Raw genomic sequence first — 27,409 nt, 5'->3', positions numbered from 1 at the left:
ATCTTTTCCCCCCAAACCATCTCGCGCTTCTTTCGTGAATGGTGTTCCGCTGAATGGTATGAATGGGGACTGCCCCCCCCCCCCCCCCATCGATCGCGCTACCCATCTTTGCTTATCGGCACACGACAGCGGGCTAGCAGCTAGGCGTCGCCTAACCTTACCCGCTACTACTCCGCTGCCAACTCCGGCGACGGTTGAATCCCCGGCCAACGAAAGACGAACACGAATTTCCGTTAGAATTGACCTACAAACGGGAAGGAGTAAACATTCCGCCACAGAATTCGCACTAATCTTTTCGCCAGCCGGCCGGCGTCAGGCCTGCATTGATGTGTGTGTGCGTGTTTGTTTGTAGCTGATAAAGTAATGATGTCATTTGTGGATCTACACACATATTGCGCCCATCTGCTCATGAGGAGATCAGGCACGCAAAGGAAAGGAATACTAGTTCTATAGATACGCATATGTGACCGTATCGTAAATTGTAGTCAACAAGGTCACTAAGTGTGTTATCATCCAGCACGGTGGTAAAATAGCTCAAGATCAAAAACCAGCCTGGTAGGCTATGGCCTTAGGCTATACATCCTCTCGCACTAGAGTTGTTTGGGTTGGAATTAACAATGAGGTCATTTTTTAATATTATTTTAATATGGAGAGCAATGTTTTGAGTCGTTCGTGAGATGTCATCAGTTATTCATTAAGCTGTAATTCTAATTCAAGCCTCATTGGTTTGCTCTCAGCCAAAAGAAGTCCTCGAAGTAGTCCAGTCCAAGTAAATACTCTGAGGTTTTTGGGATTTCTTCTTAAACTCTCTCAATGGGAAGGTAAAGTAACACATTATATCAAGGATAATGATTGGATATGTTTTTGTTCATCGATAATTGAAGGTTAAGATCTGGCTTTGAAACTTCTCGCGATCATACCATATCGTACAGATTTGAGATTTGAACACAGGACGAGCATGTTGTAAATGCCGTACACTTGATTAATACACCACGGAATCGGTGGAATAGCTTGATGCTACTGAGCCAATAATAAGACCTTAGTCTCGAAAAACATTTGGTGACAAACGTGTTGAACTACCTAACGTTACAAATTCGTAAACATTCACATACGAAAAAGAATTGGGTTATTTGATATTAACATAAAATCAATAAGGACACAAAATTCAACTTTTTTTTCCTTCACTAAAGCCACCACCGATCGAATATCTTAGGTTCAATAGATGCATTGAAATCATTACGACTTCGAAGAAAGGCTCATCATTTTTTGATATCGCATACATTTGAAATGTTGATTCAATACTATCATCCATAGCTGCCACACACTAAACGCGCCAACGGTAGCGTCCGCATCACGTTACAAACGCGCGCACACCCTGCAACGTATCCTTTTACATTCAAACAAAAACCGGCAGACTTATTGCACCTTCAGACAATGAAACAAAACGCCTCACACCCAGCAAAGCCTCTCGAAGCGAGGTGTTAAAAAAGAGAGGGCCTCCTCTTCGGCAAATCAAACACAATATACAGCATATTCATATTTCTATCACCAATCCACGATCCTTTTTCTTCGGATCCTGCCGAGAAGATACACATATACACTTCCATTCGCGCATGACAGATTCACTTAACGCCCTGCCCATCGACCGACCACCCCGGGGGCAAGGGGACGCCTCCCCTCGCTGACCGGTGCTGCGCTTGTGCCCGCGATCCCTGGGCCGGGCTTACGAGCATAAAACCCGCCTAATAGACTATCCAAAACGGACACAAATCCAGGGCCGCGAGTCAAGTAGGTTCACATTTCTCAACCCCGAGATAACGCGCCTCAGCCCAGCAGCACTCCCCCTCCCCTTCGCGCCCCGTCTTGACCAGTAATGTCGGCCAAGAACATGGCCGCAGAGCACCCTAAGGGTCAGACGGTTTAATTATGCATTAATTTCCGCGCTGCCCGCGGACTGACCGTGTGTGTGTGTGTAGAAGAGGCCGGATAGCTGGCCGGCCAGCATGCATTGTCCGCGGATGCATTACGTGTGCGGCCTTTCGCGGGTAAATAAATCGTAAAGCGCAAGAACAACACACCCGTAAAGAATGGTGAGCATGCAGAGCATAATAATGCGAAGAAAGGGCACGCTAACACACACACACCGGACACCAAGACGCCGGTCAAACAATAGGAAGAAAGTTCGTTTGTTTTACGCTTGAGGGCAACCATCACGGTGTCGTTTCTTCGCGGTCCGACCCCTTTGGCCCACCAATCGCTGGACGCTGTCCGGTCGGTCGGTCGGTTCGGGGCACTACCGTAAAACCAAAGATTGAAGTGGCCAGTCAAGAGGGACGGTTTGCTACTAGGACGCCCAGAAGGCGAAAGAAACCGGTAAGGGTCACTGACTTACATCGACGTTACGCTGACCTTTCGCCGTTGTCCTCCACGAAAGGGTGCGCGCGCGGTCCTTCTCCGCGATCAGATCCGCGGTCAGTTTTTTTTTTGCGCGAGCGCACGCTACCACTACGGCGTCTTTCACCAATCGGACCTGGCGTTGTTCTGCAAGATTACGGTTTATTTTGATTAGCAATAAAAATAAATCACAGCTCCCTTAAGGGCCGGGCGAGCAAAAAAGGGTTGCCCGGGTGAAAATGGGCCTCGTGGGACCCGCGAACGTTTGGTTGCGCGCGAACCTCGCGAGAGCCCATCACAACGCAAGCCCGGGGTGCGCATCATCCCAGCTGCAGCCATTCGGCCAGAACGGTAAGCATTAGACAAAGGGGGCATTACGTCCTTCAGATGCACCTCTAAATCATTTCCATATCATTAAGAGTCCTCTTCGCGGACAGTGGTTCCCAGGTAATTTGGGTGGACCTTTGGATTGGTCGGAGCTAGTACTCGAGACACGGCGTTGCGTCACCCCGCCTCAGCAATGGGACATCAAAACGAACGAAGCTGCGCATCCTTGTGCAGTATTGCGTCCAGCTGCCGAAGCAGATCTTTACCCTACACCTCTTGCCTGCAGGAAGAGGCTCTGATAATTTATGTGTTATCTCATTCCGCACGCTCATCATCTTACGGTGACGTTGATGGTCTTCGGGACACGGCGGATCCCGGGAACGGGCAGCAAAATCACAAGCGCAGCTTAATTCAAATTTCTTTCCCTCCCTGCCCTTCTCGACGGCGTACATAATCGGCCGAGCAAATCGGCAAAGACAACGATCCTAATTGTACAACTAATCCAAAACAATCTTTCTTCCGCGTACGCTTGTGCTTGGGCGCACCCGGAGGTACTAGAGGATGCAGTCCCTGGTCAAGAAAATTCCCGCTCTCCCTCTCTGTCTCTCTCGCTGGCTGTACAATTCACTGTACTGGGATGTAATAAAAATGAAAATTCGCTCCGTAACGGTTCCTTAAATTGCCGTTGGCTTTCCCTTTTTCGGGATGAGTTTGTTCTTTTTTTCCTTGGGTTAGAGTTGTTGTTCTGTGCGCATTTTCCTTGGATGCATTTCTCGTTCGTCCTTACATGCCTTGGGATGCAGCTACGGTAAGCCACTTTTTCTTACGTTTCTTCCTTCGTACCCAATTTCGTCCCGCAAAGCTATCCCGGGGAAGCCATCCTTAGAAACTCCCCTGGTTCAGCGACCTGCGTTGCACAGGTAAACGAACTCGAGCCTAAAAATACGTTCACCTCAACCCTCAGCCTACCCCCGGAGCAGCCCCCGATTGACGTTTGATAAATCATTGATCCTGATGATCATCCCTCCCTCCACCACTAACACCACCACGCACCAGAAGCAAGGATGATGCATCTTACCGAAAGCGTCTTCCCCGGCGTCGACGTGTTTCGAGCGCAAAACCGAAGAAATTAATGTCCTATTCACTTCATCAATGGTGGAGGAAACAAAAAAGAAAAGAAACCGAAAGGATCGTCCCATCCCAGGGAACGCTATCATCCGGGGAGAGGCCGCGCGTTCGGGTAAGAGGCCACAGCGCACACAGAGATAGCGCACCCAATCCCGCCGATCGAAGGCGCGCAATATTTTGCGCAGTGAGTTTCTCAGCTCGAGGGTGCGCCGTATGGCTTTTCGCAGCCGTGCACACGAAGGATGCATCTGTCTATTGGGAAAACGGTCGTTCGGTCCATACAGGCGCCCATGAGATATTGGCGCCATTAGCACACAGCTGTGCATACTGTTTTGACTTTTGATTTCGAAACCAAGATCGAGCAACGAAATCGTTAAGATGCTTCTGCAAACACCCAATAACAAACACACAGTGATTGTTGATTAACTATTTCAGCGAATTTCCATACCCAGCACACACACACACGCACACCAGACCTAGGGCCTATTCATGGCGGGCAAAACTAATTCCGCATACTGCTGCGGACTGCTGCGTGCGGCTGTGGCAGGCGTGATTTTCCACACGCAAATCAACCAACACGGAACACACACACCCCAGCTTCTTCTAATCGCATCTAATCACATCCCCTTCTTTCGCGCTTTTTTTTGTGCTACCACTGCATCTCATTTCTCTAAACACATTCTCCTTCCCACCCCCCGCCCCACCCGGCCCTAAGACTGCACTTTGCTTCGGTTAATTTACTTCCATTGTTGTGTGCACAAACGGGCGCACCAACAGCCAGCATTAGCATAGTCTCACACCCTGCAGGATGCCATTCTTCGCCGCTTTTATCACACTATTTGTCTCTCGCTCGCTCCCGCGTGGCGGGCACAGCAGTGCGCCAAAAGGGAATAGATGCGCTGGAATTACCCATTCACCAATTCAGTTTCTGCAGCCAGCCGAATCCTTTGTTTGGTTGCAATTTCCATGTTTTATATCGCGCCACACATCCTTTGCGAAAGAGTCCTCCTCCCTCCTGCCTTGGGCGGGCGCATTTGCGTACCCTTTGCTTTTGCTTTCTTTAGGCCGAATCGTTTGCCGAAAAGGAGAGAAATGAGCCTGCGCTATCTTCTAATCGATATTCCGTGGGATTAATTACGGCCAATAAATTAAGGGGCTCGTCGCAACTACCGCACGGGGTAGTTACGAAATGCACAAAGCATGTCGATAATTTATTCATACCCTTGATTCTGCTATCAGTGATCGAGGAAGGTACTGTTTTTTCTTGGTTGCTGTTACTGTTGGTGGCAGTATCGAAGTTTACTTTCTGCAAGCAAATCCTTCGCTCAAGGAGGGATCTTTAGAACCGAACACCCTTAGCATAAAGGCATTACGTTACAGCACACGGTTTCCCTTTCACGCACTTTCTCCCGGGGACGCGGCACACTATCGTGGTGCAATATCTTTGCGAGTTCGATTTGTCAGCCCAAACAAGCAAAGAAAAGGGGTGAAAATTCTGGATGATGCCTTTCGCTGCAACGGCGATGCAGCAGGAAGCGTACGTAAGCCGTTCGAATCCTAACCCCGCGGGGGGAAATAATGCACCCCGAAGGGAAATTAATCGAACGGGCGCGAAATTTGTCCTGCGGTGTGGTATGTGTGTTTGTGTCTGCGTGCAGTAGAGTGCTTCTTCTTGGCGCCTGCAGCGTTTGTGTTGAAACAAAATAAGCAGTAAGTATCAACGACAAGGAACAAATATTATTGCAGGAGCACCGATACGAAAAAGCACTTTTCTCCACCACACTCTACAGAGGAATGTGTTAAGTTTTCACCAGCAAAAAAATGCTTTCCGTTTCCCTGTGCTTTTAAATTAAACAATAAAATATTCTAACGACTATTCCCATTCCAAATCATTGCTCCATGCACTCTCTTATCCCACATGTTGCCTTATCGCGGGAAGAAGAAAAAAAATACGAAAAACACACTAGTAATTATTGTATTTTATTTCGTTCGCGACCAAACGACTTCATCGACCCGCAGGAATCACGAAAAAGTCACACGAGAGCCGAGAGGTATATATGTGAGATTAAGAACAAACAAAAAAAAAACTTCGTCTCAAAATCACTCCCATCATGCAACAAAGAACCTAGCAACAACCTTTCACTAAAAGAATCATTAATATGCAACTAATTAAGTTTAATGAGAGCGGCAAACAGTTCGCGCACCACCACACAGATGGTACCCCTACTATCCCGATATGATGCTCCGGTTAAAATTAAATAAAAAAAAACGGTAAGATAAACCACCAGTAACAATAACACCAACAAAAAAAAATCGCCTTCCGATCGTCGTTTTTATGCAAAGGATGCAATAACCATAACTTTCCGCATTACTGTTTGAATGCTGACAATCCCATCCCAGCGCACAAGAGAGGAGAGCACAGCGATTCTCGGCGCTGTGTTCTGCATTTAAATGTGTGCCTCTTCTTATGCCACCCATTTTTCGGGATGCTGGGTTTGTGCTCGCGCTTTCTGCACCGCGACCCAAGACGCGCGGCTCAATGGAAGATGCAGCCTGGCTTTTAATTGCTCCTCGCCCATCTTCTATGATGGGGGAGCAGCGATCCAACATCAATCCAGTTTTTTTTCCTCTCTTTTGCAGTGTGATGAGATTGTTTTTATCGTGAAGAATTCTTGTCGCGGCTTTTTGGCTCGTTTTTTTTGCAGCAACCCCAATTCCTTTCCGAATTGTGGTTCGCCACTGCAAGAGCAACGTACCAGCGCAGCTCATTAGGTTGTGTGTGGCTTAGAAACGTTCTGATTTTATTTTTTTGGTGGTCCTCCTGTGTTTGCCTTTCAGAACAGCATTCCAAATGTCATTGACTTTCCCGCTCAAAACAGTTTGATTTTTTTTTCTTTTTCCATCATTAACACATGAAGTTTAGTCAAGAGAGTCAAGGATGACGTGGAAGCAAATATCTTTGAAAAAAAGTTGTACATGTTTTGCAAGATTTCTTCGACCGGGCAAACCCTCTATGTACAGTTAGTTTGTTAAATTTCTACTTTTTTTTGTACCCTCGCTCTCCCCCATTGCAAGAAATCGAACGAAACTATCGATACTGTTTCAGTTTTGGTCGTTACACCCTGCCAAACTGCAGCTGCACACAATCGTCCCTCTCTCCCTAATCGATCCGATGGTGCGCGCTTCTACTTGGTCCTTGGTCCTTGAGAGAACGCTCAGCAGTGCTTGAGTTTTCCAATGTTTTCAATGTTTGATTGGTAACCAATCACCAATCGAAAGTACCGAAATGTTACACAGCCAAAACACGCGCACTTTCGAGGCAAGAAACAACCCAAAACAAGGAAACGCAGTGCTGTTTGTTGCCGCCTGTTGGTAACAATTCAAAAGCCCGCGCGCCTCTTGCGCACCATTCTGTGCATCGCCGCTGCTACCGGGGTTGCTGCTGCTGCTAGCCCATTCTTCCGCATGTTTCTAAATTTAATTAAACAATGGAAACATGCGGCGAGTGTGTACGAGATCATCGCACCGATCGTCAGAGCTGTAAGAAACGGGGCACGCAGGAAAGCATGAGAGGATCGAAACGAAGCATTACGCTCCCTGAAAGTGTTCCACCATCACCATGCACTCCGCACAGTTACATATCCTGGTGACCCTCCTCTGGCTCGATAATGCTATGCACAGCAGAAATAGTAACACATCGGTGCCACATTACATACCCTTCCTACACATGCACGCACACACACAGTCACTGGCACACATTCAGTGTTTCATATCGGCTGCATTTCCAAGCTCTGGGCAGCCCCCGAGACAGGAGTGACGGTTTCGTTTTCTTTCGCTTCCCATATAGCCAGCCGAGTTTCGGGGTGGTGAGTTATTACACATCCCATCGCAACCGAAGGTGCCGAGATTTAGGCAGCAAGGAACGAGCGACGACGACGACGACGACGGTTTTCAAGACAGTTTTTCCCAACTCCTGATTTGACATCCATCGACAACAGTCACTCTTGGCAGCGACGAGAGGGGAGACGACACGGATCAAAAAATCCCTTGCACCGTACCCGCCGTACAGTGCCCAGCAAACGGCTGCAAACGAGTATTCCTCCGTACAACAGCAGCAGCAGCAGCAGCAGGAACGGGAGATTTATTTCCGATTTATGACTATTACCGTCTTTACCTTTTTTTCCCCCTTACCGGAAGAAGAAAGTGTCGGGGGCAAAGGAGCCAGGATTAAACCGTTTGGCAGGAAAGATCAGTGTGCAGTGGCGGGAAACGGTGCGAGTGCGACACGATGCACACCAAACACGTTTGCCGTCTTTGCCCGGCAGCGGGAAATGTGCTTAGACCCGAAGACTAATTTCATGGATTTTAACATCATGTGCCGGGACGCAGACTGTTTGAGGTTCAATGTTTACGTACTGCTACGTATGCTAAGTTTCCTCACAATGTTTCTATTCTGCAAGCGAACAGAGCACGTTTTTAACCTTTACCGAGGGGGTCTCTCGTTTACTCAAAACCAACACACAAATCGATGACACATAAGAATATCCTCGTTTTTTTAGACCAGACTCCTCGTCAATGCAATCTAAAAATAAAAAACAGAAAACATTATTCCATTGGGCAAGCGATGCAACCAACAACCAGCAGTACACACTTTCGGCACACCACACAAGTACGGCACCTTGGCGCCAAAACCCGAAAAAGCTGCCCGCTTCTCGATGATGACCACCTAATGCGCACAATGCACTTATTGTGCAGCGTTGACTTGAACGAATCAATTCAATTAAATTAAGAACAGAGTGTGCTGCCGAGTGCGAAACAGTAGGAGGGAGCAGCCAGAGCAAGCTGTGTGTGTGAGTGCGCACACTTTGTCGCGATCGGACACTGGATGCACACAAACGAGGCGAAATGCGAGCAAATCAAAGGAATGGCAAGGAATTATTTTTCTTACCAAAAGACACGAGAAAAAAACCTAACTCCTCGGAAGCTGCTGTATTCTCGGCAAAGGAATTACCTCCTTTCTACCCAAAACGAGCGCTTCTTAGAGCATTTGACTTGGGGTAGAGGAGGTTTGTGCTAGTCCATGTAACACAACAACAACAAAAAACGAACAACCTCTCGGTTCATTGCTCTCTGTGCAAAGAGGGAACTCCCGCCACACCCGGCTGCAGGGCACATATGTCGCCGGCTTGCTACTCAATTTCCTCTCCTACTGCTGTATGCCAAGGTGTGTATATCCTAGGGGACACCCCTGCATTTTGGCATTACCGGAGAGTCACAGTCACAAGGCCGACAAAAACAAAACTGTAATAAATTTCACTTCCTATCCTAACACGCCTTGCGTACGTATCGGGCACAACCGATGCGTACCGCACAACACATACACACACATACACACAAATGTACGATCATGCGCCGAGCGCTAAGAAAGCGTAAAGAAAACTTATTTCTGGCGCGTGCCCTTCCGAGGACGACGAACAGCTGACAGCTTTTCCTTGCCCGGGCTTGCTTAAGGAGGACGCACACGCACACACCCTCGATTGAGCCGGCACTGGAACGAGCCACAGAGACGACTCCTTTCATTGTGTGTCTTGTGTGTAGCAAGGGGCCCCTTACCACGCCTCGCCCTCACTCCGTGACACTCCGCTGCGCTGTCGGCATTACGACGATACAAATCTTAGCACGCGCCAAATGCAATTCCATTTGTTCCATTTTCATCTTTGGAAAGCACAAAACCATCATCATCATCATCATATTCAGTACCACCATGAGCCACTTCTTCCAAGCGCTGAAAGAGATGATAAGAACGAGTGCTACCGAACACACTGTTTCTGGTTTTTGTCAATCGCGATCGCTTCCCGGCAAGGAGCAGTGGAAACGGCATCGTGTTATCGTTCGTTTTCTAGGGTGGCGTAAGAATACTTGGAGGGTATCTATGTATTAAAATTAGAACCCTCCGTCGTGTCTAACGGAAAATCCATCCACCACCGGCAGCAGGCGGGGTCATCAACCGTGCGTGTGGTGGCGAGCGATGGAGAGAATTTGAGTCGGGCGTAAGAATGAATTAAAATGCGTGTGCAGAGCACCCAAAGCTGCCAGGACGCAGCCTTTCATTAAGTTTTCAGGTTTTAGGAAGAAAGAAAACACACACCGCAAACCAAAAGATCACTCAAGCGTACTCAGCTAAGGGATATTAATTCACACAGTTGCACATATTAGACATTTTCGCTCCAGTTTTGTGTAATTTTCTAATAACAAGCAGTCATATATGTTTGATACATGATCAAGTTCTTCATTTTTTATACAGTAATACGCGTGCGGTACTTGATTTTGCACCGTAATACCCAGTGCAGTTCTCCGTGCACCGATTGATTGGTCTTGTTCTGCAACATCGTGTAAACCCCCTCGACTCTTAAGGTGCTCAATACGGTGTGCACTATTTCAAGGGTCCATCTGGTCGATCAGCACCCAAACCATTCAACCATTCTATTCGTAACCCTTTATTTTCCATAGCAATATAGAACATTGCCCGCCCTTGTCGCACAGCAAGAAGCAAAACCATCGAGCGACCGACCAGTGACCACCCCACTCAACCGGTACTCGATGGTTGCGCAGTGCGGGCAAAGCCGATCGCCAGGATTCAAGCACAAGCCAGAACAGTCCCCGCCGGCGCACAGGGACTCGTGTGTTGCGCGACTGATCCCGATGCAGCGAACCAGCGGGCGAACCTTTCGTACGTACCCCCGCGTGACTTTTGTCGAATAAAAAAAAACTCAACATATGGTCACACACGTTAGCGTGCGCACTGTGTCTCCCTACTCTCGGTGTGCGCCAGCAATGGCGCTACCACTTTTATAGCACCACACAACCAGCGTACCACCAAGTGTCCTGCGCGCCCAGTTTGTGGCTCGTTGTGCTCCCTTTTTTTTGCGACCCCGCTACACACACCCTTCGCTCCGGGGGAGAGAAACAACAACAACAAAAAACTATACCGTGTCGCGACGACGCCGGCTGGATGGCGCGCAGGATACACACGCTAAGCGGAGCGAGCGTAGTAGTGCAGGACAATATCCAGCCCCCACCGTCCGTGCATCGACCGCTTTTTTCGACGGGGATAGCGCATGAGGTCACGCTAAAACCGTACGTACACCCCTTTGCGCATCGAGGGGGAGAGATCGTGGTCTGTAAGCGAACAGAGGGAGAAAAAGAAACATAAGTAGCTTTATTTCCATTTTCCGCGTTTAATTTTTTGTTTACTTACACACACATACACATACCCTTTTTTGTGGCTAATAGTTTAAAATAGGTCGAAGGAAACGTACAACGAAGTGTCCTCAGATGAGCGCATAGGGTGTCTTCAATGCTAAAGACAGCGGATTCAGACATCGCAAGGATCATTGTTGGGGCAGTGCAATGCGCGGCATCTTGTGCTGCTGCCAGGACACTTGGTCGGTAGCGGCGCAGCGTGTTTAATTATTCATAAGCTTCAATGTCTCCACACATGCTTCAAGGCTGTTCGGGACCCCGCCGACCATGACGCGATCATGAGGCACTGAAGGATAAGGATGAGTTAATTGCTTTATAGCCGGCGCATCATTTGCGAACTACGCACACATGTGCGCACGTGCCAAACAGATGGACAATGTTGGTAAGGATCGAATAGGAATTAATATTACATTGTTTCTTTGCTCTACTACAATCATCTCTATCAGACACTGCATCTGGTATAAGGGAATCTTACTTTTGCACAACCAAAAGGAGGAAAAAGTGTACTTGACCCTCCCGACATGCCTATCTGTATTTTGTTGTTAGAGAGTTTATTCACCGTCCGGGTCTCTAACGCAGTTCGCCACCAACACGGAACTTCCCGCTAGGTTTATTATCCTTCGAACTGTTGCCCCCAGACGGTAGTCATCGCTTATCTTGATTCTAAAATAGCCGCCCGCGTACATATATTTTGTGTTCCTTCTTTTCCATTCTTTTCTTTTTTTTGCTACAAACATCCATACATTTCTTACGACGGAGTGACATCCGTGTGTGCCACCTAAATTACTCCTTTTCGGAAAACGGAATACATGAATATCTAACCAGTCCAGCGCAGAGAGAGAGAGCGCTCGATGTGTAAGATCCTTGGGGATTCCCCTTTGCGCGGGACGGCTTCGATCGCCTTATCGGGGGCACGTGTCCTGACGATCACGCTTTGTTGACCACGGTGTGTTTGTACCCATCGCCTCTTCCTCCCTCCCCTTCGATGAGAAAATTGGTGCACCTAAAGCCACAAGAAAAGGGGGAATCGTTCAAGGATGAACCCACCACCAGAAGGTCCTGCGCGTTGCTGGTCGAGCGGAAAGCATCGAGGAGAAAAGGTAAAAAAATAAAACACTTGTCGGTGCGAGATATTGAAACGACGAGAGAGAGAGAGCTGCGAGCGTGAGGCGGAAGTGTGGAAAATAACTACGCGCAAACGGATCAAACTCATTCATATCGTCATTAGCGTACAAATGTGCTGGATTCTCCCCCTCATGCCCGCCGCCCCTGGTTCACGGCTACTTGCGCACGCGCCAAGCGCCGCGCACCGATCGCCCGGTGGGTGCCAGCCAAGTGGTGCTCTGATGAGCTGTTGCGACTATTTTAGAGCGACGTCCCTCTCACTTGTCTGGTTGTCTAGTGGAGTTCTTTTTTATGCGTTCAAAATGAGAATTTAAGTGTTTGTATTAGATCGAACAGGTTGCAAGCACTTGTACCATCCGGTAGTTCTGGTTCGTGCCCTACGTGTCTCGATGACAAACGAATCGCACATTGAAGGACGATGAAGTTGGCGGTTAAGAGGAAAACAGCTACAAAAGAAAACATTTGATCAATCGATAGATTTGCTCATAGTTTCAATTTTTGATGCAGTTTGATCTTTTAGCTCACTATCACAACCACTTTGCCCAAAGTAAATATCATTTAGACGATAAAAGGAATTTCCTTCGATTTGATTAATCAACAATATTTTATGTAAGGCTATCAATGTTGTGTAAGGCTGTTAGATCGCTTGCATAGCAGCAACATTAATCCTTAGTGTCGAACGTCCAAGGGATTTAAACGTCGATCACTCCAGCGATCATTCGTACATACTAAAACCATCATACTAACAGTCTATATAAATTAAAAGTAAATATTACTCTCCACCATTAATCTAGATTACTTCTAGCACACGCATTGTTGCGCAATGGATACAGCCGCACTTCTGAACCAATAATTGGCCCGGCTCTATTGCAAAGATCGAAACAGCTGGTCCCAATTAATGTTTCTAGCTCGTGCCACCACCACAGTTGTGTGCAATCCAAGGGCATAAATCTTACGTCCAAACAGTGCAGCAGCGGCAAGCAGCAGCATCAGCAATGCTGCAAATGTCCTTAGCGCCTCAGATGCGAAAAAAGTGCGCCATGGTATATAATAGAGCATACGCAACAACAGCTTTCCAATGTACACAACACAAAGGGAAAACTGCATTCAATAAGACTTCATCAAACACCTACCCGGCCATACCGGTCCTCCTCCTCCCTCACTGCGCCAAGGTACTGCCCCGTACAAGAAGGAAGAAATTTTTCTTCAAGATTTTGGCTCGTGCTCGCAATTTTGCCGATTTGCCGATCTTTTGTTCCGGCTGTTACCCACCGGTACCGGGTCTTATGATACCCGTTTCTCCTTTTCGCTGTACGTTTCCTTCTTTCCTTCGTCGTATCCTTGCTCTTTCCGACACCCGCTCACTCTCCTTCTCTCTCTCACTTTCTGCCACAGAATGAAAGTATGGTATAGCTCCTTGGACGGTGCATAAACCGCAACCCACCTCCGCCAGCTGGAAATGGAACGGCACATACACACGATCGTCGTACTGCACACACGTTTCCGGTTTGACTTGGTAGAGCAGTGTGACTTCTTGATCTCGCCACGCTAAACCCCGGGCAGCCCCCGTCATCGAAACCGGGTCAAAGGCCCCCGATCATCACCGCACCAGGTGGATGAACAATTCTAACTTCCCAACGACCACCAACCAACCACCACGCCATTGGACCGAACCGTACAACAGACGTTCGTGGTTTATGGATCAAACCATACAGTAGTAGCAGGACTGCGTGTACACGGTCGGGTACGCGTTCGTCGTCTTTCTTGGCAAACTGCAAAAGAAAGTGGATTTATAATAAACTGGACACTTGAAACTTGAGTGTCAAAAAACGAAAAATCTTCAAACTCAACATTACCATTGCCCCTTCTTTTCAAGGAAGGCTATTATGACGGTCTCCGGTGCATTTGCATTTGATTGTGGGATGGCGCACAGAAAGCGTGTAATTTTTCGTGCTCCGTGGCCGAAAGTGGAACGAATTAAACAAATGTCGAGAATCATTACGATTGTAATCGAGAACAATGGCACAGCGCCAAAAGGGAGTACCAGGAGGTAGTGCCATTGTGCCCACCGGGGGAAGAAAAAATCGCGCCACCACCACGCGAGGGTAGGTGGTTATTGTTCCCTTTTTAGTCGGGCATAGCGCATGAGTCCTGGGGCAAAGGCAGAACAAAAATGGTACACCAAGCGGAATAATTATTGCTGCTGCAAAGCATTCCTTCCCCGATAAGAAACAAGATAGGGTAAGAGAGTGAGACATGGAAAAAAGCCATAGAGCGAGAGAGAGAGAGAGAGAGAGAGAGAGAGAGAGAGAGAGAGAGAGAGAGAGAGAGAGAGAGAGAGATTTAATATATGATCTTGTAATAAACAATTTGGCATTCAATCAGAGTAATAGAATGTTTTTATTAATTAAATAACGAAAACGAGTTTCATGTAAGTCTTAGGCAAGGCAACCATGAAATGTGGCGTTTTCCAAATTGTCCTCAAATTATGAGAGCTAAACCACAATAAATATATGAAATGATCCAACCAAAAGGGAATAACTTTTTTGCAACATGGCACACAATTTAGGCGCGCGCCAAAACTCATTTTCCGCCAAAATACCTCACCGTAGGGGACGACCGAAAACCCTTCCCTCTCCCCGTGTGCTTAACAACAGTACGGTTTCGCGCCTAAACGTACCGGGAACCCGAGGGAAACCCCACCAGCAGTCCCTCCTAGCTGCATCAAAATGCGGGTCTCGCCCCTTTCGGACGGAGACGGTATCCGAAGACCGAAAAATTGTACCTGTAGCAGCAAACTGCTAACAAACCGAAGAAAAAAAAGTGCGCGCCTTGAACTAGTTCCATCTAGCCATTATGTATTTATGCGACATATACACACACACTGATGGTTAAACATAAATGCGATCAGGCACCGATGGCAATGGGGGCCTATTATTGTGTGTGCTAGCACAAAAATGCCATCTACCAATCTAACTGCATCCTTGCCACCCATGCACAGTGCGAACGGCGCGAATGGGATCGTGTCAGAACGACCTCCACAGCAAAAGTCACTGGAGCGTACCCATAATGAGCCTTGCAGGAGAAAACGTGTACGAGCGCGCGCGCGCACACACACAGTTCCAAACACTCACACCAACATGTGCGTGCGTATGTACCAGGACCTTCGGTACATTCCCTGCCGTGCAAAGGAAAACCCCCCGGTTTCGTTGGGATAGATCCGCGCGCGCATTTTCAAACCCTCGGCCCTCCTCTCTCGGGCTGTTGAGGATGTGGCGCGCGCGCGCGCTTTCGTCCTGACGGCTTCCTACCTACTGGGCCAGAGGCTCAAGGAGCTGTCACACAAAAACCGGAAGAAAAAGGGGTTTCTATGTACCAGAAGGAAGCACACGAAACACATATACATAGGAGCAGCGACCGCTCTCGCCGTGCATTGCCGTTGAATGCAATCAGGCCGACTTTGCTGAAGGCGCCGGGCAAGGCTCTAAGGGTGCGGGGATCTTTAAGAAAATTTAAAGGGACTCTCTTGCCATAGCCCGCCGTAAACCATCGGGGATTTGCAAAAAAAAAAACCGGTAATAATGTGCTGTGTATGTGTGCTTAGCGCCAGGATTTTGCCGCCAGTCGACGACCATCGTCGTCATCAGAGCAGCGGCCGGGATTGAACATCTTGCAAGGAAAGGAAGGAAAAGTGGCGCATAAAAACGGGCCAGGATTGAGGCAATAGGAAAAGAGAAAAATCAAGATACCGATGTGGCGAGCAGTTCTTGAATAGTTTTTTTATGTTGTTTCTGTCGCTAAGGCCAGTCAATTCGTTGTTGCCAACAAAGGCACACAACACATACGCGCGTTTGGAGGGTATTTAAACCTTTTTTTTCCTCCTCGCTCTCTTTGTGCCATCCTTGCCTTCTTAGCCTGTTTTCCTTTTTTATTTTGCTCGCGGTAAAATCTGCCCGAGCCGGAGTTTGGCGCCCAAAGATCCGGATTCTGTTAATTTGCATTTTCTTCCGTCCGATTTTGGACTGACAGAGACGACTGCCGCTGACTGAGTGACGAGCGGTGACAAGCTTCTTCGTACGTTTGGTCGCACCCCGACAGGAGGAAGAAAGGAACCACCAGCAAAAGGGATTTTGCACAATGAGCAACTATTGCTGCATTGCTGCACGGCGCGTAGTGCATTCGCAAGAATTAATTAAATCTCGAACGCCTTGAAAGTCTGGAAAGGGACGATCCTGGGGAATATCCTGATATCTAATAGGATTTAAACGGTTTACAACTATTAATTAATTCAATTCGATTAGAACTATTACATCAAAGACGATGACACATCGTCCAAAAGTGCACTAAGCAAGAGAGAAAAACAGATAAAATCATATTCCTTTCTACCACCCGTTCAATCAGCCGTTATCCTAACAGTTATGCGGCCCAACTGGTACTACTTCACTTCAGTGTTTATTAAACTGTCTATCTGGCATCAAATGTTTCCCCCATGCACAAACGAGACAACGTGGAAAAAGGGCTTTTCCGCTGTTTCGCAGCTGCTGCCTACACACACACACACACACACCAACACATGCACGCACTGCCCGTGAATGGGTTGGAAAACTTAACACAACCGAGAATCGACAAATCCAGCCAGCAGGGGTGGTCTATTTATAACGAACCTTCAGAGGACACGGCGACCGCGCACGTCGTCCTACGCGACCAGCGCAGGCGTAGCTGCGCTAATGCGTCCACAGCCCACCGGCTGGCTGGTACGGTGGAAAACGTAATGGGTTGGCGGGACTCGTGCTACTGACTGCCGAGCAACATTGGGAAATGTAAACAAAAATGTTCGTTACGGATAGTGGCACCGTTCCTGGGACGTGCAATTTTAGGCACAGTTGCAGTGAAACCTGCAGGATTGGAGGAAACTCAATTGTATGGAGGTTATGAGCATGTTCGAGGGCGTTAGATTGCATAGCCAACAGGGCACTATAAACAAATGCATATAGGCATGGTTTACGCGTATTCTGCAATATATCGGTAATTATAAATATATAATATATAAAAGAAGATTCCAAATATTTGGCCAACACGCAATGAAATGTGCAACTGCCTGTCGTCCCAGCAATTGGTTGCGGTTTCGAAGAATGTGTGCTTTATGTCCTTGTGTTGTATAAAATAGAAAAATGATTTCGCATTAATCGCATGATTTCGCATAATATCCAGCGATATAGACGAGTTAGCTAACACGAATTTAAAAACATATAAAATATAATGAAGAATAGAAGAAAAATATTAGTTTAAATTATTAAACTGTACAACTCTTCACATCCTCGATGATCGACAGTTTTATATCTGATCCTCAGAGTGGTATGATATCAAATATATATTGCTAGATCATAGAAGGAAAATAATAGTATAATAATTATAACATGAAAAATTCAATTAAATGTAAAACACATAAATTATACACCGTAACGGAACGGGCGTGATATTCCGCCCTTCACGAAACATAAGCAAGCGCACATGTTTTCCCCATGGTGTTACATTGCTCAGTAGCGCCACCTAGCGCAATGTGCGTTAACCCACCGTTCGCACGTTACTAGCCAAGACACGAACCCTCGTGATGTTGCATTCAACGAAACCCACACACACCCTCCAAAAACGCATATGCACAACGTACCTTTTCTCAAACAGACCGACCGGGAATGTGCGTGCCGTGCCGCTCGCGGTGTGCCCAGGCCGGAATCTTGCAGTGCAGCCGAGATTTCCGAAACGGGCGACAGGCCAAAGATCTTGGTCGAGCACTTGCGCAAACGGAACACCGTTCTGTCCGTCGTCGGTGTTTCGAAGTTACAGCCTGCGGCCTCCACATCCGGGAGTTCTTCTCCCTCGTCCGGGATGGTACATTCTTTGGTATGGGCCGGAGGTTGTTCGCCACTGCTTGGCTCGCTGCCCGAGGTTTCCTCGCCGAGCACACTGGACACCACACTACACTTTCGCACACTATCGCCGTTCTCGACCATCCTTGGTGCCGTGCTGCTGCTGCTGCTGCTGCTAGTTGACATCTTCGCGATACGAACTCTCACAAAAAATTGAATTACCAAAAAAATACTTAGCCCATACACAGCTGCAGTGCAATAGAAATAAAAACTAAATTCCGAATCGGACTTCCGACACTAGCAGGCAGGAAAACGCGAACGAACGCGATAAAGCACTTCTCCGACCGGACCCGGACTAGGATGGACAAACTAGCTGTAAATGATAACAAAAGAAACAATACCGTTTTCAGAGCACGAGCGTAACAGGGACGTGGAAAGCATCCCACAAAACGATTGACAAAAAAAAGTGCTAATAAAGTGATGCAAACATCCGGAAGATATGCGACAGAACACACCGGCAAAGCTTGCGGCTCTGTCGCCGATCGCTAGTAAACAATGGGGCCTTGCCTAACGCTCACCTGTGATTGCTGCGATTGTTTTACGGCTTTCGACGCACCATCTCTCTCGGAACAATCCTTCGGCGCAGGGTTGAAGAAAAAGGCTTGTTGAACGCGACACGCAGCTAGGAACGTCCAATGGCTAAAGAATGCCGCCGATCGAAGAAAAGGCGGACGGTGTCATCATCCCCCAAAATTGGCGCGAGTTGGAGGTACCGTTGGACAACTTTGACAGATTGCTAGCAAAAAAAAAAGCTGTCCCTCCAGATTATTGTAGTATTGGAGGAGCATTGTTCGTACACTCGTTTACGGTATACATGCTAATGTCCACTGATATCTTCTGCCTTAACTAATAGGTCACAAAACAGTACTGCTCAAGCATCCGTTCGCGAACTAGTCCTCCATTTTGATACACTGTTTGGAGTTCTGCGAGTCATTTAAACCAAGCATCTCCCCACACAAGCGGATTTAAAGAGAAGGAACAGCGTATCAGCTGATATCGTAGCTGGCAGTTTCGTATGACTGAAGGTCAAACTACTGTGCTAATTTATTTCTCATCCTTACACAGTATCACCTGATAACCACCGAAGACGGTAAAGTATAGCTGCGAGTATTATTTTATCAGATTTACCGAAGCTAATCCCTAATTTACTACATTCAATACAACGGCAAATATGAACCTCTCCTCTGAGCTGTCAAAATGAAACCCAGCACCCAACAAACATTTTGAAAGCAGTCAACACGCGTACCAACAGCGCAGCGAGAACGTGTCGAGAAACGAGTAAAAATGTGTATGTGGTGGAAGACGGAGAGATTTGACAGGTAACCCGATACAGCGCTAACACCAACCTAATCCGGGAGAAAACAATTCTTAGGTCAAAAATACACGGACCGGAATTTCGCGGCCGCGGAATTTCGCTTACTGAAAAATGTATGGATATGACAGTTCGGGAAAGTTGCTGCCCAAGTTCCACAAATCCACTAAACGACCACTAAACGGGCTCTACACGACTCAAGCTCTAAACCTAAACTAAACGGAATATAGAAAGACTTCGTTTAGTAGACGCCAAACGACTCATGTATTCTAAAAATAGCAAAAAGCTAGTGGCGCCATCTGTTTGTGGGATACCCAACCAGTGGAGCTTCAACGCTTGGAGGAGAGCTTTCTCATTCCCTTTGTACTGTTGTATGGTTTCGCATTGAAGTTATGTATAGCTAGAACTAGAACGGCGATACGATTGCTTAAATACTAAACTCCAATGTAAACCCACCAGCACTGAAGCAAGTGAGATTTCAGTAATGGTCGATGGTGTTGATACCCACGTATCTGACCACACGAACATTCATATAGATTTTTGCGCGAGGAAAGCGCTCCACTGGTTGGGTATCCCATCAACAGATGGCACCCTACCAGCATTAAACGGCTTTGAAGGCATTCAGAAGGCACTTAAGGTGTTAGTCGCCTTAGAAGGCGAATAAAGATTTCAACCGAAACTTTCACGGCTGTAACGGGTACTCTTCGAAATCTTTCAACTTTTTGATTCAACGAGAACAGATAGCTTGCCGCCATCTTAGCTTGTTTATATACTGGTTTAGCACCCCTACTAATGTAACTGCCAAATAGAGCAGTGGCAACACTTTTGGTTCCGAACCGAGAAAACGTTTGTTCAAATCCTGATTTTTATGATCTTTTTTCTGTGTTTATTTCTTTTTAAATTAATATTTTCTTGCTATAATTAATACAAACAAAATTTATGTGAAGCAAAATGAAAGTAATACCTTTTTAAAAAACATAATAATTACAATTTCCCTTCATTATCAGGATCGAAGAAATATGTATCTCATTTCTCCTTTTATTAGAGATATCGAAATGAGTTTGATATATTAATACCTTTCAACGGGTTGGTCTTTAACAATCGAATAATGCAGACCATCTTTAATAAAGTGAAATAGCTCAGAGCTTAACGCATGAGAACATAACACGTAAATCGTGCTATCGAATCTCACCCTCATATCTGGGAACACTACAACAGTACAGTGCTGAAGACGCTTGTAAGGTTTTCTTTTGACAGTTGCAATTTCAACTTTCAAATTAAAAGCGAAATTTTTCATTGACATATTTCAAAGGTATTTAATTACTGCTAAATGCTCTGCTGATCGCCTTCAATTCGCCGGCAATTACAAGGCGATTAGAAGGCATTTAACGGAAATTTGCGGGTAGGGCACCACCAGCTTTTTTGCTAGTTTTAGAATGCATCAGTCGTTCATCGTCTGCTAAACAAAGTCTTTTTAGGCCGAAAATACACGGACCGGAATTTCGCGGCCGCGGAATTCCGCTTGTTGAAAATTGTATGGATATGACAGTTTGGGAAAGTTGCCGTTGACACTTTTTATATGGGTTTGACAGCAGGCTTCCGCCTCCGTTCCGTTCCGTGTATTTTCGGCCTTAGATTTACTTTAGGTTGAGAGATTGAGCCGTTTAGAAGCCGTTTGGTGGTCATTTAGGGCGGTGGCAACGCTGATCGGATGCGATTTTATCGGACGAGATTTATATGGGATTTGACAGATAACGTCGGACGTGCGATTTCGTCGAAATTTGACAGGCCGTCCGATAAAATCGCATGCGAAAAAGCGTTGCCACCGCCCTTAGTGGATTTGTGGCACTTGGAGAGAGAATATTTAAAAAATATTTGTATATTTTTTTACTTTGTTTTAATTTCGAAATTGCATTAATAAAATGTTTTCAAATTTTGCTACTCGTTACATCAATACTATTCACTTTAAAAACATTCAACACTTTAAATTTGGCGTTTATCTAAAATTTTCTTGTACTGCGTATTTCGGGAGCAAACCAAGGTGTTATAAATGACAAGGTGAAGTTGTTCAGAGCAAAATGACATTTCTCGACTTGACATTTCTCTTCCGGGGGCTCCGGTATAAAAATCGGGGAGGGCTGGTGCGGGGTAATGAAATTTGTATGCAGAGAGTGACAGATGTCCCCCACAATGTCGCCCAGCAAAAGCGATAAAAATCAACCTTCTAAATACATTATCCTTGGAGCAAACTTGCCCGTATGTTACTTGGGAATCCAAACGCGCATGTCAAAATGCATCCGCCCACAGCTGTTTTGGACCGTGCTGTCACAACAAACCATTCGTTTCTTCTCTCTGTATAAAAAACCATTTTCGCACCAGGCTAGGTGCAGTCGCAATAACGTTCCATGGAAGTGGCAGCCGACCGTCCGTGCAAACATTGCTCAACATTTCTAGGCTTCAGTGCAGAAAGAGAAAATCACGCCCAATGTTTAGGAAGGTAGGTGCATGTGTGTTCAAATTATTTCTATGATTTCCGGTCTACTAGCACTGGACTGGTGTTTACGTAAAAGCTGTGTTTTTCTCGTATTTTTCTCCTTCGATCGAGAACGCATGATCGGTGGTAGTTCGACCATCGTTGAAAAAAAACAAAATCATTGTATTTTTTTGTTGTGCGGCAAATGTAAATAGCCTTATTTGTAATATCGCTCGAATAAGAAAGACGACGGGTCAGCGACGAAGGTTCAAGGATAACATGTTTTGTTTCACTAAACACACAGAACGATACCGATCTACGTTAGCGACCGATATGGAAACTAAGGTAACGGCAAACCCCGGTTTCAAGCGGAATGAAAACAACTCAGCTATGGGTAGCAGTGCAATTTGTGTTGAACAGCACAAACGGTTCTAGCGTCGAATTATTGTAATCGCATCGGAATAGCATTACATTGCACTCTCCCGCGCGGCTTATCATCCCGGCAGTCATGCAAACCACCTACAACCATCACGCTTTTCTCGGTGTCAGAAAAATAGTCTCACCAAGCACCGGTCAGAGCGATAAGCGGCAGCAACAACAAAAATGGTTACATGGAATGCGTTCAAATGGTTGTGCCGTGATGGTTGGCTGCTGTGCAAATATGGTTGTGCGGTAAAAACCATCTTATCAGTAGCAAAAAACCACCGCGCCAAAGCACTTCATCTCACCCCAGTGCACTGTGTGGTGCGTCATAAGCAGCGGGCATAGAAAACGGGTAGAAAACCATCTTTAGATACACATCACACCCATACACAGCAAACACTGCGGGCCCGATGACTAGATGGTTTTCAGATGGTTGGAGCCGAACAAAGAAATCACATGGTTGCTGAGTGTACAAGAGACACGGGCCCGCGCACAGACACAGACACGCACACAGGGCGATAGTTAGCAATGATTTCCCTTTCCATACGGTTGCAACCATTTGGACGTCGTCGGACAGGGTGTCGGTTTGCCGGTGGGCAGAAGAGCAAGCAGTCCGAATGGTTTTGAAGTGCGCAGTTGCGCGTTTAAAGCGTATGTGTGTGTGTGTGCGCGAACAAACTGACGGCACGGTTTTACATGGTTTGAATTGCGTGCGCAGAAATGGTTTTCTCGCTGCTCACACACCACTACCACGCTAAAGGTGTGTACGCTTCGCGGTTGATCCCGTGTGGTTGTCGTACTTTTTTTCTTCCTTTCTCTCTCTTCCCCCGTCCGACCAAGGCCGCACAAACACGTTCTGCGATCGAGCCCGACACAGGGCCAGCAAAAAGCCGATCCCTAGGTTCGCGGATCAGTCGATATTCGAAGGCTAGTTGTGTCGTGTGTGCAAGTGTCCACGGAAATACGACTGCAACAGCGGTATGGTAAGCAATATTGCAATCCTGTCACGATAGGAAGTGATAAACACGCCGGATCCGGTCATCATCCCGGCCTGCCGTAAAGTGGATGACAAAAGAATCGCTCCACGAACCGGGGACAGAACGGAAAGATTCAGGTTACTACGCGTTTTGCCCCTTTCCATATCTCTAGCAGGCATTGCCATCGTCAATGACAACAACGGGTGTCTTGTACCTGAGAGTTATGCTACAACACCACACGGATAAGAATTGCTTCCCATCCACAGAGCACAGCGTCCGAAGGGTTTACAAAGTGCGCGCTGCTTTATCAATACTTTCGTTTGCATTGTCCGTTTGCCCAGTTGTTGTGCTGTAAAGTGCTATTTTCTATGTATCATTCCCCTTTTCGGACCTTGGTGTGCGTTTCCTATGTATCTGCTGTGATGCGGGAGTGAATCGGGAGAGAGAAGAAGAAGAGAGAGAGAGAGAGAGAGAGAGAGAGAGAGAGAGAGAGAGAGAGAGAGCGCACACGAGGGGCACATGCTGGCTGCCGCAAGAGAGACGATAAGAATGACATCAAAATCAGCTGGTTGTGTCATTAGTGAAGAACGAGCGGCCCTAACAAGACGCGGTCGGTGCTGTTGTTACCCCCTTCTCCCTTTGTACCCAGTAGGTCTGCTTCGTAGTGTGGTTACAAAATGTTTTCGTTCGCCTTTTTTTTTACACACTGCATTGCTAATGAATTCTGTTTTTCTTTTTCTTGCCTCCCTCTGCTTTACAGGTGAATGTATAGCTAAGAACGAAAACACCAAAACAATCTCAAGGTCTGGAGAGCAAAACCCCAAGACCCCCAACGGACGCGCCAAGCTGCTAATTGTGATTCCGAATTCCTTCAGGGTCGATTAGTTTCGAGTGTTTGAGTAAGAAGAAAACCTTCAAACGCCATCGTACCGGACTAAATATTCTTAACGGACAGCACCCGGCGGGGGTTGTCCAATCTACGCAGGCAGGCAGGCTGAAACCGCACAAGCAACACACAAGAGAGTCAAATTTGCAGTGACAGCAGAGCATCTTGTACTAAATCACGCAACCAGGCACACGGCGGCGGGCCTTGATTGCCATTGTGTTCGCCTAATCCACTGAATGGGAAGCGTTGGACTGTAGTCCCTTTGAGTTCACAACGCGCGCGTCCTCGAGTGTAGAGTAACCTAGAGTAAGGGCGCAGCAGTTCATCCCCAGACTTGTGTGAAGTGTAACGAAGAAATACTCTCCGATCCTCAGCGGTCGCAGTGAAGAATGGCAACGATGATGAACGTAACCAGCAGCTTTCTGGACGAAACGCTCGTCTATCTGTACCGGGAGATGAATCACTTCGTGCCGGAGTTTATCGTCTCGTTCGGCTACGTGCCGTGGGTGTTTTCGCTGCTCGGTTCGGCACTGATCGGACTGTCCGGCATACTGCCGATGTTTATCATCCCGGATCCGGCCAAAGGTGGAAAGGATTCGGAACTGAGTGATCGTAAGTTTGCTTTGAAATGTTGATAATCCAATTAATAAGCTTCCTGCTTTCTATCAAGGCACCTGAGCTTAAAACAGGTTCATAAGATCGATTTGCTGTTACTGTATCGATTCGCGTTATTATGGTGATGTGGTTGTTGTACGACATACCTATTTGTCTCACCAATCAGTGCACCCAGTGTCCCGCAAGAAGCGTACAGAAATTAATTTATGGCCCCTTGGGCAGTTTTATCGGGATCTTTCAAGTGTATGAACGTTCTTTATTGCCCCCAAAAACACACACATACACACACTCACCGGTATCACTCGGCTACCGTTGCGCGCGCGTTCCCTATCTCTATTGATTCATCACAAACCCATCGTCAATCGCAGACACAGCGACGTGCCATCTGGCAAACGAGATCAGTGAGCAAACGAGATCATCATCATCTTCCCTTCCGCTTATGTGCAAAGCACCCCCCATCGCCTGCGCTTTGTCACCTTCCTACATTAATCGCCTTTTCTTTGTTTCATTTTAGCGGCCGAATCAAAGACCCTCAAACTGCTGCTCAGCTTCGCCGTGGGTGGCCTGCTGGGCGATGTCTTTCTGCATCTGCTGCCGGAAACGTGGGAGCACGAGATTGCGGCCGGACCGACGGCCGACGGACATCCGTCCCTGCGCAGCGGCCTCTGGGTGTTAGGCGGTCTGCTGCTCTTCACGATGGTGGAAAAGATCTTTTCCGGCTATGCAAACGTGGACGAAAAGAACCCGCAGCCAAAATGTGTCGAAATCGCCACCTGCCTGCTGCGCCGAAGTGGTGGCAAACTGCCCGAAGGGTTCGTTGGCTGCGGTGGCGATGGGAAGGGTTCGTGCGACATCGAGGACGTACCGAACGGGTGCTTCCTGGCAGGAAACGGGGCCGGTGGTGATACGGCACGTGACGAAGCGGGCCACAAGAAGGTGGCCGGATATCTGAATCTGCTGGCCAATTCGATCGACAACTTTACGCACGGGCTGGCGGTGGCGGGTTCGTTCCTGGTCTCGCTACAGCACGGCCTACTGGCTACGTTTGCCATTTTGTGTAAGTTTTGCCGGTGGAAAAACGGTGTTTGCAACGAGTCGAGTCTAATAGCTTTGCTTTTTTTCCTCCTCCCCTCTTTCACATCCAGTGCACGAAATTCCGCACGAAGTGGGCGACTTTGCGATCCTGCTCCGGTCCGGATTTAGCCGCTGGGATGCGGCCAAGGCGCAGCTTCTAACCGCCGGGGCCGGTTTGCTCGGTGCGCTGGTGGCGATCGGTGGTAGCGGTGCTACGACGGCGCTGGAAGCAAAAACCTCCTGGATTGCACCGTTCACTGCCGGTGGCTTTCTGCACATTGCACTCGTGACGGTGCTGCCGGATCTGCTGGACGAGTCGAGCCCGTGGGAATCGTTCAAGCAGTTTGCCGCCCTGCTGCTCGGCATCGGATTAATGGCGTTCATGACCATTTATCTAGAACATTAGGGTTTATGGTAATAGTGCAAGGTACATTTCAAGGCTGGCTGGTTTCCGGCGGCAAGTACACAGTACACGGTGTGCGTGGTTCGTTTGTTGCGTTGCGCATCGGAAACGGTACGTTTATTTTTGTATAGATATTTGTTAAACTGTCCCGTAAGAAACAACTTATACGCTACAAAATCACACGCACGATATAATGTGATAGGTTTAGCTGACGATTACTACTATTTACCTACAACTGGTAGGGGAAATTGACTACACCCTTTCCCTCCCATACTGAACGGTAACAAGCGATGTAAATATAAATCATGATGCATTGAAAGAGAGCGCCAAGAGAGAACGATTCTGAACCGTCTTTCAAAATTAAGTTAGTTGCTAATTGAGTAAGATAGTAGAATGGCAGGCGTGATTGGAAATTATAGTTAATAGCAGTAAGGAACAAATATAGGACTTCAACACACGTGCGTGCGTGCGTGCATAGGCTAGCAGGGACACGGTGTGATCGAATCACGAAGAAATTAGACGATGCCATATGTTACTATATTATTGATGTTGTCTTCCGATTTCGGAGGAGCGTTTTCCGATAAAAGTAAACAATTACTTCAGCAAACTTTGTAATACTTTGCAATTTATTCAAAAAACCACTCCTCTCACGCGCAACAAAACAGACTCAATGAATGGTAGTTAGACGGTGTGTGTGTGTGTCTAGCAAACTAGTCGGATTGAATTTTTACCGAACTACCAATCCTCCCCTTCTGTGAAGCAATTATTACTGTAACGTGTATCTGTAAATTCCAACATTTCTCAATTTGTATAATGGATGAAATATAGGAGTAAACACACTTCGCGCCCCGGGGAGATTGATTGTGATAGAATCTTTCGTGCGCGTGTACATCACTTGAAATCAACGCGAAAGATTAACGCTGTTGTGTTAGTATGTAAACAACAAGGTCAAATAAATTACATCTCAATGTGAGAAGGTGTTTGAAATCTCCGTTGTTTCTTTCCTTTCCATAGTTTGCAGCAACATAATTTTCTGTTGAGTTGTTGGGTGAATAGAAAAAAAGGTTAAATCAGAAAAAAAA

General features: G+C 47.0%; 2 protein-coding genes across 17 annotated transcripts in view; one reads left to right on the top strand and one right to left on the bottom strand.

Moving 5' to 3' along the window:
* Window positions 1–19,350, bottom strand: part of LOC1279787 (M-phase inducer phosphatase) — a 116,933-nt gene extending 97,583 nt beyond the window's left edge. The window contains exons 1-3 of one of the 3 annotated variants that reach the window (XM_061648699.1): window positions 19,226–19,345; window positions 18,683–18,916; window positions 17,906–18,477 (exon numbers count right to left, since the gene is read on the bottom strand). In XM_061648699.1, coding sequence (XP_061504683.1) covers window positions 17,906–18,290 — 385 coding nt within the window. In that variant the 5' untranslated portion in view covers window positions 18,291–18,477; window positions 18,683–18,916; window positions 19,226–19,345. Of the gene's footprint in view, window positions 1–17,905; window positions 18,478–18,682 lie in introns of all 3 variants that reach the window. The other 2 variants (XM_061648700.1, XM_061648698.1) reach the window with 2 other exon arrangements.
* Window positions 19,351–21,771: 2,421 nt separating this feature from the next.
* On the top strand, window positions 21,772–27,314 carry LOC1279747 (zinc transporter ZIP13 homolog). 14 transcript variants are annotated; one of them, XM_061642351.1, is made up of 6 exons: window positions 21,809–21,973; window positions 24,110–24,248; window positions 24,305–24,531; window positions 24,610–24,847; window positions 25,365–25,907; window positions 25,996–27,314. In XM_061642351.1, the coding sequence occupies exons 4-6, from the start codon at window positions 24,625–24,627 to the stop codon at window positions 26,328–26,330; spliced, it is 1,101 nt and encodes a 366-aa protein (XP_061498335.1). In that variant the 5' UTR covers window positions 21,809–21,973; window positions 24,110–24,248; window positions 24,305–24,531; window positions 24,610–24,624; the 3' UTR covers window positions 26,331–27,314. The 14 variants fall into 14 exon arrangements, with proteins under 14 accessions (XP_061498323.1, XP_061498330.1, XP_061498335.1 ...); XM_061642353.1 differs by lacking the exon at window positions 21,809–21,973 and adding an exon at window positions 23,180–23,486; XM_061642346.1 differs by having other exon boundaries at window positions 21,787–21,973; window positions 24,305–24,847.
* The last annotated feature ends 95 nt before the right edge of the window (window positions 27,315–27,409 follow it).

Source organism: Anopheles gambiae, chromosome 2 (genome assembly GCF_943734735.2).
Source record: "Anopheles gambiae chromosome 2, idAnoGambNW_F1_1, whole genome shotgun sequence".
Taxonomy (NCBI): Eukaryota; Metazoa; Arthropoda; class Insecta; order Diptera; family Culicidae; genus Anopheles; species Anopheles gambiae.
Note: the sequence above shows the minus strand (reverse complement) of the source record. Positions and strands in the feature narration are given on the sequence as shown.